This window comes from Chaetura pelagica, unplaced genomic scaffold (genome assembly GCF_000747805.2).
Source record: "Chaetura pelagica isolate M959 unplaced genomic scaffold, ChaPel_1.0 scaffold33, whole genome shotgun sequence".
In the NCBI taxonomy this organism is placed as follows: Eukaryota; Metazoa; Chordata; class Aves; order Apodiformes; family Apodidae; genus Chaetura; species Chaetura pelagica.
Genome location: NW_009952874.1, coordinates 1861512 through 1879829, shown reverse-complemented (window position 1 = coordinate 1879829; position 18318 = coordinate 1861512). Strand labels below are relative to the sequence as shown.

Here is an 18318-nt window from a genome sequence, read left to right as displayed (position 1 = left end):
GCAGCCAGGCTGGCTCTGCAGCACCACAGAAAGATAAACGGGCAGCAAAAGTTTTTCAGCAGCCTGGACACAGAGCTCCCATGAAATCACGCCAGCTGCTATAAGGGGGAACAGCCTGCCATGATAATGTCAATGTGTTTTGTTTCATTTTTTCAACATTTCCCTATCCCTCATCTTTTGAGGCAATTCACAGATAGAAACAAAACATCCACTATACTTGGACACTTGGAACATGCCGAAGAAACAACAAGCTTAGGCTAGTGCCATGTTTTAGCCAGTACAGCCTATTGTAGCTTTTATTTGTGCAGTTATGGTTTAGTCATATAGAATAAATTGCCACTTTAAAAGATTATTTTCCTTTAAACTCAAGAGCTGTTTTTACCTGAGCCACATTTAGTGTTGTTGAAACTTTCTCTTGCTTGGCTTCAACTGTCCGGAAGCTGAAAGCTCTTTCCAAGACGGACTGGTCTATACCTGTCAACTCACAGATTTCCTTGAGCTCTAGCATGAAAAAGGACAGTGTAAATCTAATTAATGCTTTTGTACCTTTGCTTTTCTCCTCCAAAACTACTAGGTTTTAAGGAATTCAATATGAAAATAAATGAACTTTCAAAATGTATAAGCTGGAAAAATATGACCAAATGGATCTGATCTTACAGACAGAAACACTCTGCTGCAGAAGAACTAGAACCCTCTGATGTAGAATAAGCAAGCAGTTACAGAAATGCATAGCACCAGTTAACATTTCAAAAGGAAGTATTAATAAGCTGGGAGAAAAATAATATTTTTTGCAATTTTAAACAGTGACTGAAATAGCACAGAATTCAACCCATATTTGCCTACAGTTGAGTTTTAGAAACAATCTAATTTATCTGTACAGATATTGTATGTCTACAGAAACTACAAAATTAATTACTTCAGACAAATTGGTGTTTTTCCTCCCATTACTAATCTCATCTTACCATTTTTATCTTTGATTTTACTTTCATCTAAGCCATTCACACGAGATTCAGGCTTAAATTCAATATTTCCCAGTTTCAGAACAGCTGCCACCACTTCAAAAACAGACTGTGTTTCATGATCCATAAAACCAACAATCTGCATTGCATTCTGTAAAGAGGACAAAAAAAATTATGAGATCAAAGAATCTACATTCAAACAGATCATACTTGCAAAATTCTCTATTGATCTGTATTAGCATAAGTTAGAATTGTTTTATGAATACTTTTGCTAAAAAAGAACATGATACAATAATTGTGCTTGGGTAAGTAAGTTTTTTAATATAAAAGAGAGGTTAAAGATGATCTGGTAATTGAGCTGGCATGCCAGTCCAGTCTGATTCTAGAATTAATTCCATTGATGGTTTCTAAAATGTGGTATTTTTTATTTTTTTTTTTTTTTTGCCACTTAATTTACATTTATAGCCTGACCCAACTTTCCACAATCAAATGAATAGGTATTGCTGTCTCCACAGTCCACTCTGTTCCTCCAAAAGCCAGTAACTTTTATAATCTAAATTTGCATACACTAGGTATCAGGATCCTTTACTCTTCTTGTGTCCAGGTGTAATCAAGAAAACAACATCACAATAGATCATCTTCAGAACCATCCCAGCCCTGTTATTTTGACTGGGTCAGCACCACCCTTGGTTCATGAAGCTCAGTCACTGCCATCATAAGTAACTATACAATATAACCTTGCCCATTTTGTATTTCCATTAGAATATTCCAGAAACTTGGTTCTTTGTATTTTCCAGTTGCAGATAAGTTTCCCTGTGCAAACATGCTATGCCCTTGCATGAAAAGTGTGCAGCAATCTGAAATGACTCAGGAAAGTCCCTCCCAGTCCAGAGTGAACAGCCAGACCAAGGGCATAAGAACTCTGCATTACTGTTGAGCCTTTTTGCAATTTGCACTCAACCAGTGTTACTTCTCACCCTGACTGTTCTGAAGTTTGCAGCATCATCCACTCCATTCACTTTGGCAGAATCTAGGCCCAGGTAGTTGTATCTGCTGAAGTCCCGTTCCAGTTTGAGTTTGCCTAATAAATCAAATTAAAAATATCATCACTAACTTCATTCTTGTTATGTTCTCTTTTATCCCAGAACCCGTATTGTCTAGAACTGTTGTTATTAGTAGGATTAATAAGTAGGATTAATTAAGTTATCTTTAAGGATCTTTTAATTACAAGGCTTCTAAGTAAGAACAGGCTTTCTGCTATGTTTACAATACATTGCAAAGCCAGTTCTTACTCAGATGCCTGGACAACACCAAACCATATGTTTACTAGTGTTACTATTGCCACAGCCACCAATAATTTGAAAAAATTAATAAATATAACATTTTCCACAAAAGAAGATGTACATGGAGCAGCACATTAAAGACTACTCATTTCTGGGAATGGCACAGGACCAACACTTACAGAGGAAATCTTCTGAGGCACCAGACAGTATCTGATAGAAAATGTGAAAGTTTCTTTCGCCTCTTGGCTGCTTAACAACACGAGACTTCTCCAGCAGATCTAAACAAACAAAGAGAATCTCACAGGTCAGGGAAAGATTGCTGAAGCAAAACACTTTAATATGAACACAATCCCTCCTCGTTTTCTGTTTCATTGCTTTATCTCATCAGCAGCAAATTAGATGATAAATGGTAGGCACAAACCTTAGCACAATGTATCAGATTACTACATATTTATAAAGTAAATTATTTGGGCAAGCTGTAATCCCAGTTCACTGCTAAGTCCTGCAGTCCATGAGCTGCAAAGAAAACTCTGGCCAGGGAGTCAATGTGCTCAAAAGACATCAACCAATTTACAGTCCCACCACAAAATTAAGATTTGGTGAGAATTATAGTATGGATGAAGTTTTGAAAAGAACTGCAATGTTAAAAAGGCTAAGCACATGAAAGATGGGTAAATGAAAGCATGAAGCCACACAAAGAAAGAATTTTTATTGAATAATCGTGTAGCACTTTGTGAACCTTGTGTGCATCAGGCTATGAAACAAGTCCCACTGGGACTGACAGAGCTCCATGATAAGACATTTAAAGTGAAATGGAAAAGCAGCACTTTTAAAAGCATCACTGCACTGACTGAGTAGTTAAGACCAGAAGAGTGCTTTGTCCACCCTCATTAGTGACAGGCACATTGACAGCCTTGCCAGGAAGGGCAGGAATGTGGGCAGACAGCAGCAGCTGCCTGACTTGCAGCACTTCAGACTCCCCCACACAGTGTGACTGCAGAGGTGATGATCCAAAGGCTGTTCAGCCTGCACCAACTGAAAGGCTGTGGTCCCCAGCACACCAGGAAAGGGAAGGGGATGCAGGAAGAGAACCACTGGACAGATATCAGTGTCGCTTGCTGCTTTGGTAAGTATAAAATTTTTTTCCTTCTTTTTTCAGTGGCACAGCAGGACTCCACACCATTTTTCCAGATACCAAACCCACAGTTTCCAGAACTATTTTTAAGCTACATCTGTTCAGTTATCTGAAGACAGAGTCATCCAGAGCCACATTCCAAGTGCACAGCAACTGAGCTCCCTTTGTCCCTACCACTACTGATGCACCACAGCTTCCCGTGACCAGGGCTCAATTCACTCTAAGCTGCACCCAAGCAAGAAGCAAGTCCCAAAATTGAAATTACCACAGCTTGGATATCACGCTTTGGAAGAGCTGCCACAAAGTTGAGATCAAACTTTCATAAAGGTAAAAAACAGGGAACACTGAGACATTTAAGGACACAGAATCACACAACAGCCACAGTTGGAAAGGACCTCTGAGATCCCAAGTCCAACCATAAATGTGGGGTTGCTAAACACTTTCCCTGCCTGGCTGCTATAGTACCCGACATACATTCTATTCATAACTTTGCTCAAATTTTCATTTCTGCTGAAACTGAGCCTGCTTAGTCTTATCAACACAGAAAGCCAGAGGAGGGGCTCAGTGCAGCCCCCCAGTCCCACCATGGGGCAGGTGCCTCTGGGGCAGGTGCCTCTGTGCCAGGCTGCAGCCCCCAGGCTCTGCTGGCTTTCTGGCATGTCAGGACTTGGCCCAAGGGGACCATCTGCCCTGTGGTTTGATCCTTGACTGAGGAGCCAGGAGAAGGGCAAGAGTGTGCTCATGTTTTCACTAGCTACAGGCAGCATGTTGTGCCTCGTGTTGTCCACTGTAATTAGTTAAGCTTACACCCCTTCTTGTGGAGTAGAAGCCAAAGATCAAACTTCAACCCACAAAATTATACAAGCCTTAGGAGGCCCTCCTTGAAATAAACTAGAGCAATACAGAGTCAAAATTTGATTTCTACTCTAATAATTAGCCAGTGACAACAATGATGAAATTCAGCCAGTATTATTAATATTCTGGCTGGTTTGTAGTAGGACAAGAGCAGCTGAACTATGTTATTCCATAAGTATGCAATTTCCTGAGAGAAGAACTGTAACCAGTGCAGCAGGTGATGGTGAACGGGGCTCCCAAGGACCAGAGCATCTGATGAGTAACTTCTCCTTGTTTGGATAGGTATGTGCATTTTTATAATTCAGTAACCCTACAGTCTCTTTCCTTCCAAAGGTGGCCTTATTTCATCACCTGGAAGTTCTGCACATCCTGATGACAAAGTACACCCAAGGTACACTCCAACAAGTGGCTGTCACCTACTGCCAGCAGCTCATCTTTACACGAGGATGGGGCAGGTTACATTTTCCACTTCTGCTTTTTTCCATTTTATTGGCATCTTTTTCTTTTCCTTTTAAAAATCCTAGATGGCTAACAATTGATGTTTGATGCTATGTCAGAAAGGCATAGGTGTAGCTCTCACCTGTAGCCTAGTGTGTAACCTCTCTACCTTCACCTAAGGTTGGGGCTTCCCTCCTTGAGCTGTGGTCCACCATCAAAGAGTTAATGCCAAGAAAGCCAAGGTGAGCACCAGGAAGCTCCCAGTCTATTAAAAATTCTCCAGTGAAGTGTTGGAAGGAGTCACAGCTAAACCTCATGTCAAATAAATAAACAACTTCAGCTCCTGCAGTGGCTACGTGCACTTCAGGAAATGGCTGTACTTTCAAAGGATGTTAAAGTAATGCAGTTTGTGAAGCAGATTGGCTTATTTGAGTTTAAAAATATTCTATGTATAAATTTGCACAACTTTTATCATAAAAGCTCAGCTACATATCCTGGCAAAACAATATATGTAAGCTGCCTTCTAATTCATGCATACCTTCAGCAGATTTAACAATTTCTTGAACATATGTCAAATGAGTTGTTAGAAGCATAACTGCCTTGGATTTTTCACCACAGTTATCTTATTTATATGTTTTTAGAGGCAAGGAGGTTAATTGATTAACAGCCAGCTAGCCAAAGCCCCAACATTCCATATTCTGTCAGCCTTTGTAATTGAGGAAAAAGACTGCAGAAAGCAGTTACTAACAGACAATCAGGTATTTACCTTAACAAAGCAGCTGCTACTAATTCTTTTAGTATTTAGTATTAGTTTTCTATGCTTCCCCCCCCTTTTCTTTATGTCCACATGCAGACTGAAATCAGACTGGTAGAAAAGATCCAGACCATCTGCCCTGTTCTTAAGAAACTTCTTCCCTTTGTTTGCCTTAATTAGCATTTCAATAAATCATCTAGATGTATTTTCCTTAAAGGAAAGACAGCACAACCAGTAACTTCTGTGGTAATTTCCACATGCTTTCAAATTCTGTGGATTGACCAGTCAAAAGAGAAGACAAAGAAGTGCACCTCAGATTCCTGCACTTGTCTACTTGGTCATTCTCTTTACAGTGGCATGTGTGGACAGATGGTGCTTACCTATATGAAAACACACAAGCAAAACTACCCAAACTCTACACATATTACATTTTGTTATACATTCTATATAAATTATGTATAGGGACTATACAGAATTATCTAGAGAGAACATAAAGAGCTACCCATGGTGTATTTATGGATTAGGTGTTCTTTCTGCATTATTTAACAATGCTTCTGCTTGAAGTGAAACTTCTAACATGCTGTGTGTATCAAAGCAACTGTAAAAATTCAATTGCTTTGGAAAAGTCCACCCTTTAAACACTTCTTAGATAATATTTATTTTTTTAAATCCATGTATTCATATGACATAAAATCCAACTGTATCCCTCAGGTTCTGAAGACTACTTGTTATTCCTTGATAACACAATATTATGCAAGAGATCTATGTAAGCATCCTGGCTAGACCAGTTAAGTGAATTCAACATGAAAAAAACCCAACATGCTGAATACTTCTGCAAGCTTCAATGTACAAATGTGGTTACTTTTTGGTTACTTGACCCATGAACTCGACTGATGCAGAAAAACTTAGGATATTTGTATTTCTCTAAATACACTAGAAATTGAATCAACATTCAAGAAAGGAATGAATAAACATTACAAACAAAAAAAACCAACACTACCTTGGTGCATTCTGAATAATCCAGGAAAAATTTATTTTAAGTCAGTCTCTTCAACTGACAATGACCAAGGAACTTTATAGCTATTCAACCAAAGTCACAGAATATTTTCTAGTCACAGCAGCTTATCTCTACACCCATGCCATATTCAATTATGCTTTCTAATTTCCTACCTTGATTCTTCAGCTATCATCAAAAGAAATCACCAATGAAAAAGAAAATAAAATAGAGCTTTCTCAAAAACTTTTTCCCCATTATTCCCATCAAGTTTATAACAACCTTCTCTTGAATGAAATGATCCATAATGGTATCAAATAAAAACTCATATCTGGGCAGTATATGCAGTGAAAATATGATGATTGCACAGTCTAAAGAGTATTAAATGCTGATTGCTTTAGTGATAAATGATGTTTAAAAATAAGTCAATCAAAATGTTTAGTATTAGTTGTTGCTTTTTTTAAAAAAACACACTTCCTAATTTAGACAAGGCAATTGCCTAAAGGGAGGCAGCTGTGCTGACTGGAACACCATGGGAGATGGTGAAAATTAACAACAAAATAAAAATCAACAAGAATTAGTATCTCTTTACATAATGCCTACTTGTAAAATTTGTGTAATATTTCCTGGAGCAAAGGAGATTACTAACAGCAACCACATAACTACAATCAAGTTGTTGATTTCCCAGTAAGTGGGCAATTTCTTTTGTCTTTTAAACATGAACAAACAAGTTGCAAACAAGAACAAGTTGTAAAATTATTGCTATCACTTTGGTAACTTACAACAGTTACTGCTTTAGACAAACATGATAAGTTTCTTTCATGTTGTTGCTGGAAAAGATGGTAAAACAGGGTCCTTTCTTAATCACTTGTTATGTGGACTTCAAGTACACTGTGCCAGTTAAAAATGGCTTTTCAAAAGCAGGCAGTACATACACGGTGGTTCACCTGCACGGCTGTTGTCTTCCAGTTAATCATTAAAGCACTGAAAGGGCTTAGACAGATTAGGAAAGATCACCTAAAGCTAAAAAGCTAGGTGTCTTTCAGCAGGAAATCCAAAATGAAACATGAACATTTAAGACTTACAAATACTCTGGGAAAGAAATTGAAAGATCCCTACTTTTAAAAGGTCTAAAAACTGCAAATGTCAACCCATTTGGCCTGTGCCATGCTAAACCAATTCAAGAAAAAAAATGTAGTGTACACAAAACCAGTCACAAAACTAACAAACGTTTGTGTGCACACAAACATCACCTGGAGTACAAAACAGCATAGCATCTGTGAGCAGAAAGTAGTATTGTAGATCTGTACAAGCTACTGCAATTAGCACCTATCTTTCTGAAAACAAACATACCCAGTTTTACATAAAATACATATTAGTCTGTATTTACAGAAAAGCAGTCTCTTGTCCACCTTTCTCCTGTTCCCATCCCCAACTACAACACGGTAGTTACAATAAATGGAAAATCAAGAATAGTATTGATGGTCTCTGTAATTTATTTCCACAAGAGTATACTCAGGCAAAGGCAAGTTAATAAACCAACACTCCAACTGCCTTTCCTCACAAGCGCTCTGGAAAGAAAACCTCTGAGCAGGTAAGTGCTGACAAGATTATTCACTGCAACAGCAGCAACCGTGAAAACCCCATGGGAGGCCAGAGAGGGCACATACACCTCGTCCTCGGTGCAGTGAGAGCAAATGTAAATGTGATTTACCTGTTTGTAAATGCATTTTAGAGCAGCACAGGGACTGGTGTTTGCTACAACACAACAGTGGGTATCTACAGTCGGAGGTGACCAATGCAGCAAGGGCTTAGCTTTCAGGAAAGCTCACCAAAGCAATTTGGGCTTCTTAACCCCACACATACGAAACAGATCAGCTGGTGAATGCTGGGCTGCTTGTCAGCTTGCATGGATTGCAGCAGCTCTCCCCCATCAGGGAAACAAGCTGCGACCTTCACAGAAAGCTAACAAAAAGGGACGATTTGAACAACTCAGCCTTGCTACATAGATCAGCTTACTCAGCCTTTCTTCACCCTCCTGCTCCCCCTGCCCCTCAGTTGCTGCCAACTTAGTGACAAACAAGCATCATCAATGCATTACCTGAAATTATTTTTCTTTTCTAGTCTAGGGGGAAAAAATTCTTGACTGAAGTAGCATATTTAATAACTGCATAAATCACATTAATGTCAAAATTTTCACTCCCTGTTTATTTTTATGACTGTACATCATGATATAGGAGTAAGCCAAATGCTTTACAAACCAGTGCACTCAGCTCTGAGCAGCCACAATGCACCTGTAACAAGTCTTGATGTATTTTACGGTGTTCAAACATTAAATTACCTTCTGTTTGCAAACAGACCAGTTCTGACTTAATAGATGTTACAAACACCTTCCATTACAGTCCCTTCAATTTGGTTATTCCCATTTTAATTTTACTCAAAAAAATTTACCCTTCCATTTAAGGCACATTAAACAGCAAATGAATCAGCTCCTGCTAAAGCCCAATGGACTTTTCCATTCACTTTGTCCAGGACAGGACAGACATGCAGTAGGCATTGTCATGATAATTTCACCCTCTAGCTCCTCTCCCTGAAAGGTTCACTTGTAGGTCAACTCTTGTCATTATGAAGTAAGAGCTCACTGAAGGACACCAGGAGAATGGCCCAAGGGAAGGTGACAGCAGCAGGTCCATGAAGGGAGCAGACTCACCAGCCTTTCCTACAGCTTCAGAGCATTTCAGAGCAGGACAAAACAGATCGGTTCAAACAAGACTTTTGATTCTAATGGCTCTCTGCTCATCTTTACCATGCTGATAAAACTAGTAACTTACTTTTGTTACCCTTCTTGCCATCAAAATAAACTAGATGGCGACCATGTCTGCTTCCAGCTACTCACAGTAGGAAATACATCTTGGTGACATAGGCTGCGATCCAAAAAACCCACTAACTTCACTGGTGTTTGAAAAGGAAGCTCATGAGATACAACTATTAAAAGCTTAATCACAATGTTATGATGTCATCGTCCCATCGTGCTAACACCAAACCAACAGATGGTCAGAATGTGAAAATACCATACTTTCTCTTTCAGGATGGAAAACATAAGCACTTCTTGACATCCTACTTGATGAACTAAGACAACAGATCCTAAATTTTACTAAAACCACAGTAAATTATAACTGGTGTAAAAGAATTTAAGCCCTTGCTATCTCCAGAATGGTGATACCTCACAACAGAACAATTTCTCATCCAGATAAATGCAATACTGCAGATGTGTGGAAAAATGCAAGGCAGGAACTGCACAGAATTAAAACCTGTTTTATAAAGAGAGATGGATGAACTACCAAATTTTATGAGCATTAAATGAAAGATGAGCTATGTCAACATGTAGCTGCAGGAACTCAGTATTAAACTGTGACATACACTTTAAGTATGGGGTAATTCATAGTTCAACAAGTAACATTTTCCACAACAAGGCTTACACATACGGCCTTTATTTTTTAAGTTTATATTAACCATTTTGCTATTAGATATCTACTAAATGTGAAAAGACAAGGAGAATGCTTGAGATAGGCATCTTTTCGGAAGATCTAAAAAATATGTCTGCCCTTGATTACATGTCATCACATCATTATAATTACAAGTAATGCTGTAATTACAACAGGCAAAGATTTATAAGGCAGATAAACTATAGAGTAACTATTTCAATCACCTTCTGCTATGACACATTTTAATTAGATGATTCAGCATAATATTTTCAAAGACCAACTGTTGAACATCCACTCTGCAAAGAAGAGTCTGGTTTAATGTATCTGTTTTGAACTGGAAATAAAAAGAAAAAACAAACAAAACACAGCTAGCCTGCTAGGGCCTTTCTGTTCACATTTAATTATTGATGAGTGTGTTTGGCCTCTAATTTTGTTGACTGCCAAATGTCAAAGTTAATAGATAGCCATAAACACTTAAACTGCTTTTGAGTTTCAACATGTACTGTCACAAAATCATGCTCTTTCAGGCCCAGGTCCAAAAGATGACCTAGTCCAGAAAAAAAAGTTTGACCTCTGAAAAAAAAGAATCAAAACCTATATTTATAGATAAAATTCTTCACAATGTTTCAAATGTTTCTATTATATATATATGGAGAGTTCAGTGCACCTTGGACAATTCTCTTTATTTCACAACCAGTAAAATGGAGTCAAAGTGTCTAGAAACAGCAATTAATTCATCTGAGTGGGAAGAGAGGTCAGGGCTAGGTCAGAGTCACCTAGTATAGTCAGCCACTGCCCTCCTCCTTCCCTTTTTAAAAATAAGAAAACCAAGCAAACATAACTCAATATAGCATAGAAGAGCAGTTTCTTTTAAAAACTGCATTTAAACTCTCAAAAGAAAAGCAGGTCAAAGCATCTTAGGCTGGCATTCAGTTCCCGGACTCTTTCTTCCCAACAACCAGTCAGCTGGTTAAAATTTCTGAACTGTTACAGATTTCCCAGCAGCAGCATCACATCAAGTAATAAAATCTGAAGCCACCTTTCCCTCTCTAAACCAAACAGCTCTTGGTCATCATTCCTCATGATAAGCCTTTTCCTATACTGTGGGTTAAATTTAGTCCAGAATGTTTTGATTTCAAATAAGCATCCTCACCTCATGGTCATCTCCAGCATACTTCATGTCACATGTCACTTCATGTCATGAATCAGAACACAATGTATCTCAGACTTCTTCTGTCATAAATACATGACCTATCAGATCAAGTACCACAGCTGATCCCAGGGATTCAAATATAAAAAGAGCCTCAGATACACTTGATCCATCTGCTACCAGCTTCAGAGACAATTACCCACACACCTTACTCATTACCTCTTAAAACAATACAGTGCATTCATCATTCATGCTTGCTTCTTCAAGTCTGTTTTCACTTACCCTGAGGTATTCTTTTCAGTAACAACAACAAAATTAAAAATCAAAATTTAACACAGAATGGAGAGAGATTCAATTAGATAAACGCAGCTGATCTCTTCAATAATCTTCATCTTCTTTTTTTGAGCAAAACATTTTAAACTGTTAAAATGCTGATACTAAGTGTAATACTCACAGTTGCTTATAACTCCTCCAAGTGGGTCACCCTTGAAATCAAACTCAATATCCATATATTTTCCCTGTGAAAGCAACATATTTTAGGAATGTAAGTTCTGTTTAAGAAAAAAACACTCAAGACATTTTTTAAGAAGTTGGTTGGTCATTTTTACAGGCTAAAAGAGCAATCTGGCATCAGTCACATTTTGAAAAACAGGAAATTATTCAAAGCTTCCAAGACAATTGCATTAGCACAGCCAAAGATTTTCAAGAAAATAGCTTTAATCACGATTGTAATACAACCCAGTAATTTGCTCAGTTTCTAAGGTTATCTGAAGAAAAAGTACATTGTATAAACTTTCACTGGAACACCAAGAACACCAAATAATACTTGTGGCCATGTACATGTGACCATGCTTATCGAAGGAAGAAGGCAGGAAGAAATTCTCTTCCACACAGCTTGATTTTCTCAGTGTAAATCATCTCAGAGCATGAATTGCAGCAGTTGAAGGACAGCCGCTCTGTTTGGCTTTAAGGACTGGCTGGCAACAAGTACTGTTAGTAATCATGGGGCGTCTGTCCCTAAGCGTGTGCCTGCCTTGTAAAAGTGATGGATATTTCCCACTGAACTCTTTGCCTAGTAACTCAGGAGACCAGAGGCAACAATTAACAGACTGTCACCACAAGAGCAATTTCGTTTTCAGCCGTACTGGCACAGTGTGTTTCCTTGACTTCTGTCTGACTTTCCCACATCGCAGAACACCACTCTGGTCTTTGCATCATTTTAATTTAGATGACACGTGCTTAATGTAGTAACAGCTATGTTTAACAGTGACAAAATGGACAGACCCTTGCTGTGTAGAAAAGGCAAAAGCAGTGCAGTGTACATTGGCAAGGAAGTTTAGCAAGATAAAAACTGCTGGTAGTAATTCAAACAAATTCCACAAACCGTACACAGAAATGATCTCACCATCCTCTGACGCTTACTTACAGAGGACAAAACCATCCTGTTGAAAAGAGAAGCCTTGTCTTTATACTTCCTTATTCACTGCATTTAGGAAGAGTCCTTTTCTTTTCCTTCTCTTTTAATTACAGAATATATATTAAAAAAAAACAACAAGCACTTTATCCTGACTCCCTCAACATATTTTCTAATTTACTAGGTATTTTGTCAAGATTGGCTTGACTCTATTTAAACTCTATTCTTTTCCTTGCTGGCAACCAAGGCAGGCTAGACAGGACAGTACTTGTACTTCTTTGTTTGAAGTTAATTCTGAGCTGATTCAAATTTCTGAGATAAAGAATTAAATCAGATAATTAAATTTTAATTTCCCAAGGACTGGGCCAGCTGGATGTTTCCAAAAGTATTTTTAGCTTTATGTTTATAAGCAAGTACTTAAAAGGCAAATTAGTAGTTGGTTGCACTTTGTCCTGGGAAGGCTTCTGTTTGCAAACAGCACCTCTTCTCCTCTTTGCTGTCTCCTCTTCCTTTCTGTAGTTCATCATCTCTGACAGTTGCATTTTTTCTGTTTTATAACAAAAAACATTTCTACAGTGCCTTAAATTTTGGCCCTGACCTTGTAATGAAGACCCTTGGCTCTGCACACAAGCAGAGGCAATGACAGCTGCAGAAGAAGCATTTGTAGACCTTTGTCACAACATCATCAACCCCAAAAATCAGAAAGGAAGAGGGTAAAAGTCTCCCACATGGGGAAAAAAAGCTGCTCTCTAGTGTCACAGTATCCAGGCTTTTATCCATTTACTTTTACTCACAATGCACCTTTTTCCCAGTGTATTCATGTGTCTTCTGTTGTTTACACATCTCACAATCTTACTCCTTTGCATCCAAGTGAACAAAGTTATATAGTCATCTGATTTTAGTAGAAGAAACTATGGTGAGTACTTACACTTCTGAATCTCCCCACTCTAGCTGCAATACTGATTTTTTTTTTTGCCAATTGTCAATCATTATAATTTCACATTCAGTTTCATGCTAAAAGAGCCTGAATTCAACCAGTTGATTATTAAGAAGCCAAAAAATGTTACAAATGTTAGATGAAAACTAGAGTTGTAAACACAGTTTGAAACTTCACAAGAAGAAAACGAGAAGCTGACATAGCAATTTTAACCAAAAAAAAGGTATAGATATGGATGGAAAACATGATCATGCAGAAAGACTGACTGCTAAGCAGACCAGTAGGTAGGCACATGGTCACTGACATTAAAGCCACCAGCATCAGAAAATTAAAGAATCCAGCTGCACTGTAATTAAGTTTTCATCCGGTCACAGACTGACACATCCTAATCTTCTGGGTTTTTTCTTTTTTGTTTTCTTGGTTTTCACCTCTACTTTGATTCTCAATGGAAGACTGTGTCCACATCATAACACAACAAGATTTCTGACAAGGTTAAACATCTTGTAAAAAGATGAGTCACTTCTAATAATGCACTGCTAAAACACTGGGGAAGGAGAACATGCTCCACTCTACAAAATGAAATGTTGATTGCTGTGGAAGGTCTTTGCCTTCTCCAAACACCAGTGTCCTCAGCCAACTATAAGACGGTTCTTTCTCAAAATCGTTCATTCCCTCCTTACAGATGCCTTCATGTCTGACACCAGTTAAAACAGAAATAGCCAAAAGTGCATCACATGCTCCCCCCTAAAAGGAATTAAAAATCAGCCATGAAGAAAATACTTACAAATCTAGAGGAGTTGTCATTCCTCACAGTTTTGGCATTTCCAAAAGCTGGAGAAAGAGAAAAACAAATATGAGAACCAACTCTATGAGTAAGAAATATTGAAATGCTAAATTATTTATGACTGTTTACATATTTAAAGGAATCATAGACTTCTGAGAAACAACAGGCTCCTCTATGTATGGGTATCAGTCTCTGGGGAAAGACAGAGCATGACAGCCATGATCACAAGTGAGAATACACCTAGTGAAGCCCAAAGTAGTTTAGCCTTAACACTTCTTTGGATTAAAAAACTGAAATAAAAATATACGAGGGAAAATGGTTTCAAGACAACTGCACCTGGATTGAGCCAATACCCTCAGGGTTTGAATCATCAATTTTAAAATGTTATTATTCAAATAACTTTAAATATAGGAAATACTTCTTTCTCTTCAATTCAGAGAAATAATTAATCTTTGTTCCCAGAACAAAGCTGATAAAAGATGGAGGCCAGAACTGAGGAAATTACAGAATGGCACTTAAAAATTGTTTGCATGGGACAGATTAATCAATGCCTTGAAACGGGTAAATGTCCAAGACATCTGTACTAGCTTAAGCTGAATTTTAATTTCTTTAACTCAAGTTTTCTGATAGTGAAAAGTCTCCAACACAGGACTTCCCAGGGCTACATTCAGATGTGCAGCCACCAGCCTAAAACATAGGTGAGATAAGAACTCAGGAGGACAATTCAAGGTCTAAACATCACACATTGTCAAAGCACACTGAGTCAAACTGCAGTGTCCCCCACATTACTAAGTATAGCAGTCCAACTCCAACAGGAGACTTTATTTATCCCAGTATTTATTTATGTAGCATATATATTTTCAAAGATCAAGTCAAGTCAATGTTTTTTGGACAGAAATAAAGACATGCTTTTAGGCTTCAAGAAACTTGCATGAGTAGACTTATTCTTGATCAAAGAACTGAAGCCAAAAGGAAAAGTTTGTTGCTCCTGAAGGCCAAGGATAAGTGAAAGAATTGTTTTTAAAATCTTTATGCCCTGCAATAAATCATCTTTTCAACAACCAAATCTCTGAGCTGCATTTTCTTAAACACAGTGCTGAACAGTAGATTCATTTATAACTGCACAGAATCAAGCACAAATGTTCCATTATAAAGCATGAGACACATTCCTCAGTTCTCCCTAATTCATTGTTTCTAAAAGTTAATCTACAGTAGCAACTGTACTTTAAAAAAAAAAAATTCCCCTAAGATAAATTATGCATATGTAACATTTATGTCATTTTCTTGCACTGCAGCTTGACTGAAACAGACCCACATAACCAAAGAAAAACAAATCTAACCACAAAAACTTAATTTCTGTGAAAAATGTATATAAGCAGCCAGGCTTGCTCAGCAGCCTTGTGGCTGAGTAGGAAGATGCCCTACCTTCCAAAAAGCTAAACAGTTACCTGCACACGAAGTAGAACAAATAACACCTTAAAGCAACAAGGCACTCTTCTGTAAGCTTACTCTATTCCTTTGGTTTTAAAACGAAGATTCACAAACCAAGAAGTCCAATAAACTTGGCAGACCCTGAGGACAAACCTACGTTTGGCAAGAAAAGCCTCCGTAGTTCCCATACTATTTCTGTCTATGTCTGAAATCTGCCCTCTAGGACAGTGTTAAAGCAACACAGCTCTTCTCTGTGAACCCAAATCAATGGATGATGCCAGTCTCCCCATAGAGCTTTAAGTGGAATAGAGCTGATCAAAGAAAGGCTTACCCAGCATTTTTTTAAATTCTCAACTGTTAACATTTCATCCTTGCTTTACAAGTCTGTACTTGCCATTTTTGGCTTGTGTACAGTCAATGTCCACATTTTGCCCATCCAGTTCACTGCTGTTCTCAGCTCACTTTTGCACTCCCTTCCCTTTTTCTTTATTTTTGGCCCCCTGGTCTCACTTGTATAAGTGTGAGTGCTTGCTCCCTGCAGACTCCAACTCCTCACATGTACACACAGATATGTGGGCAATAAATAAAATGTTGTCACTCAACAGCCTTAGCACTGCATATCACCTGGTCATAATGCAAAGGGACTGTGCAGCAGTCACGAGAGTTTGTCTGAGCACCACAGCAGCTCAGAGAACTGCAGGAAAGATTCCTGCCAGGAATCAACACAATAGACCTAAACAAGTCAGTGCTAACCAAGGCACTTCTGAAGGCTATTACTAGACAGTGGGACCAAACTGCAAGCTTTGGGGATCATCTATCCTCTCTCCAGGCAAAATAAAGAACCTGTTTCTGGCAGGCAACATTTTTATATTAAAATGACTAATTAAAAAAATTAGAAGTTTTTCATGGGAGAGCAGGTAAGGCAGTTGTCAGGAAGACTGGGCAACAAAGTCACCAAGCTCAGGGAACAATAAGCATGCATATGTATTGGCTTAGTTTATTCTAAGACCCATTTCTTCACTTGTTTGTTTTTTTTTTCTGAAAGAAAAATAATGCTTTACAGAACATGTTTATTTACTAGAGACTATAATAATATGATTTGGAAGGAAATTAGTCAGAGGGATTAAACTGAAGTGTTTTGATGCAGCCAAGCATCATCAAGGCAGGGTTAAGAAAGGGTACACCCTCAGAGAGCAGCAGGAGGAGTCTGGGAAACATGACCTAACTTCCTATGCTCTCAATGCATAAGGGAAACAGTTTTCTTCTCATAGAATCATTTATGTTGGAAAAGACCTTTAAGATCATCAAGTCCAACTGCCAAGTGCACCACTAAACTATATCTCTTGGCACCACATCTACACAGCTTTTAAATACCTCCAGGGATGGTGACTCCCGCACTGCCCTGAGCAGCCTGTTCCAGTGCCTAACAACCCCTTCAGTGAAGAAATTTTTTCTAATATCTAATCTGAACCTCACCTGGCATAACTTGAAGCCATTTCCTCTTGCTCTTATTGTTTGTTACTTGGAAGAAGATACCAACCCCCACTTGGATACAACCTCCTTCCGGGGAGTTGTAGAGAGTGACAAAGTCTCCCCTCAGCCTCCTTTTCTCCAAACTAAACAACTCCAGCTCCCTCAGCCATTCCCCCTAGGACTTGAACTCTAGACCCTTCACCAGCTTCTCTGGACACTCTCCAGCCCCTCAACATCCTTCTTATAGTGAGGGGCCCAGAACTGAACACAATTCTTGAGGTGCAGTTTCACCAGTGCTGAGTACAGGACATGATCACTTCGCTACTCCTGCTGGCCATGCTATTCCTGATACAGGCCAGGATGCCATTTGCCTTCTTGTCCACCTGGGCACACTGCTGGCTCATGTTCAGCCCACTGTTGGCCAACACCCCCAGGGCCTTTTCCTCTGGGCAGCTTTTCAGCCACTCTTCCCCAAGCCTGTAACATAGCATGGGGTTGTTGTGGCCAAAGTGCAGGATCCAGGACATGGCCCTGTCGAAGCTCATACTGTTGGCCTAGGCCAATCAATCCAGCCTGTCCAGGTCCCTCTGTAAAGACTTTATACCCTTAGGCAGATCAACACTCCCATCCAACTTGGTGTAATCTGCAAACTTACTGTGGGTGCATTCTATCCCCTTGTCCAGATCATCGATAAAGATATTAAACAGAACTGAGCCCTGGGGAACACCACTTGTGACTGGCCAACTGGATTTAACTCCATTTACCACAACTTTTTGGGCCCAGCCATCGAGTCAGGTTTTTACTCAGCAAAGTGTACACCTGTCCAAGCCATGAGCAGCCAGTTTATCCAGGAGCATGCTGTGGGAAACTGTGCCAAAGGCTTCCTAGGGGTAGGCAACATTCACAGCCTTTCCCTCACCCACGTGGGTCACCCTGTCATAGAAGGAGATCAGGTTAGTCTAGTAGGACCTGCCTTTTATAACCCCATGCTGACTAGGCCTGATTGCCTGGTTGTCCTATATGTGCCATGTGATGGCACCCAAGACGATCTGCTCCATAATGTACCTTCCTGGGCACCAAGGTCAGGCTGCAACTCTCTGGATTCTCAAGAAAACCTCTCTATAATTGAAAAAAAATCTTGTAGGTATCTTCACAGAAAGCATCTCATATGGTTTTAGACACCAAATAGCAATGGAACAACAAAAGATATTTTTCAAAACCAGCTC

General features: G+C 39.0%; 1 protein-coding gene across 2 annotated transcripts in view; it reads right to left on the bottom strand.

Annotated features, from left to right (window-relative positions):
• Positions 1-18318, bottom strand: part of MYO1B (myosin IB) — a 95487-nt gene that overhangs the window by 40071 nt on the left and 37098 nt on the right. For both annotated transcript variants that reach the window (XM_009995243.1, XM_009995244.1), the window contains exons 5-10: positions 14189-14235; positions 11508-11571; positions 2422-2520; positions 1937-2040; positions 963-1110; positions 383-501 (exon numbers count right to left, since the gene is read on the bottom strand). In XM_009995243.1, the coding sequence (XP_009993545.1) occupies positions 383-501; positions 963-1110; positions 1937-2040; positions 2422-2520; positions 11508-11571; positions 14189-14235 (581 nt within the window). The remainder of the gene's footprint in view (positions 1-382; positions 502-962; positions 1111-1936; positions 2041-2421; positions 2521-11507; positions 11572-14188; positions 14236-18318) is intronic.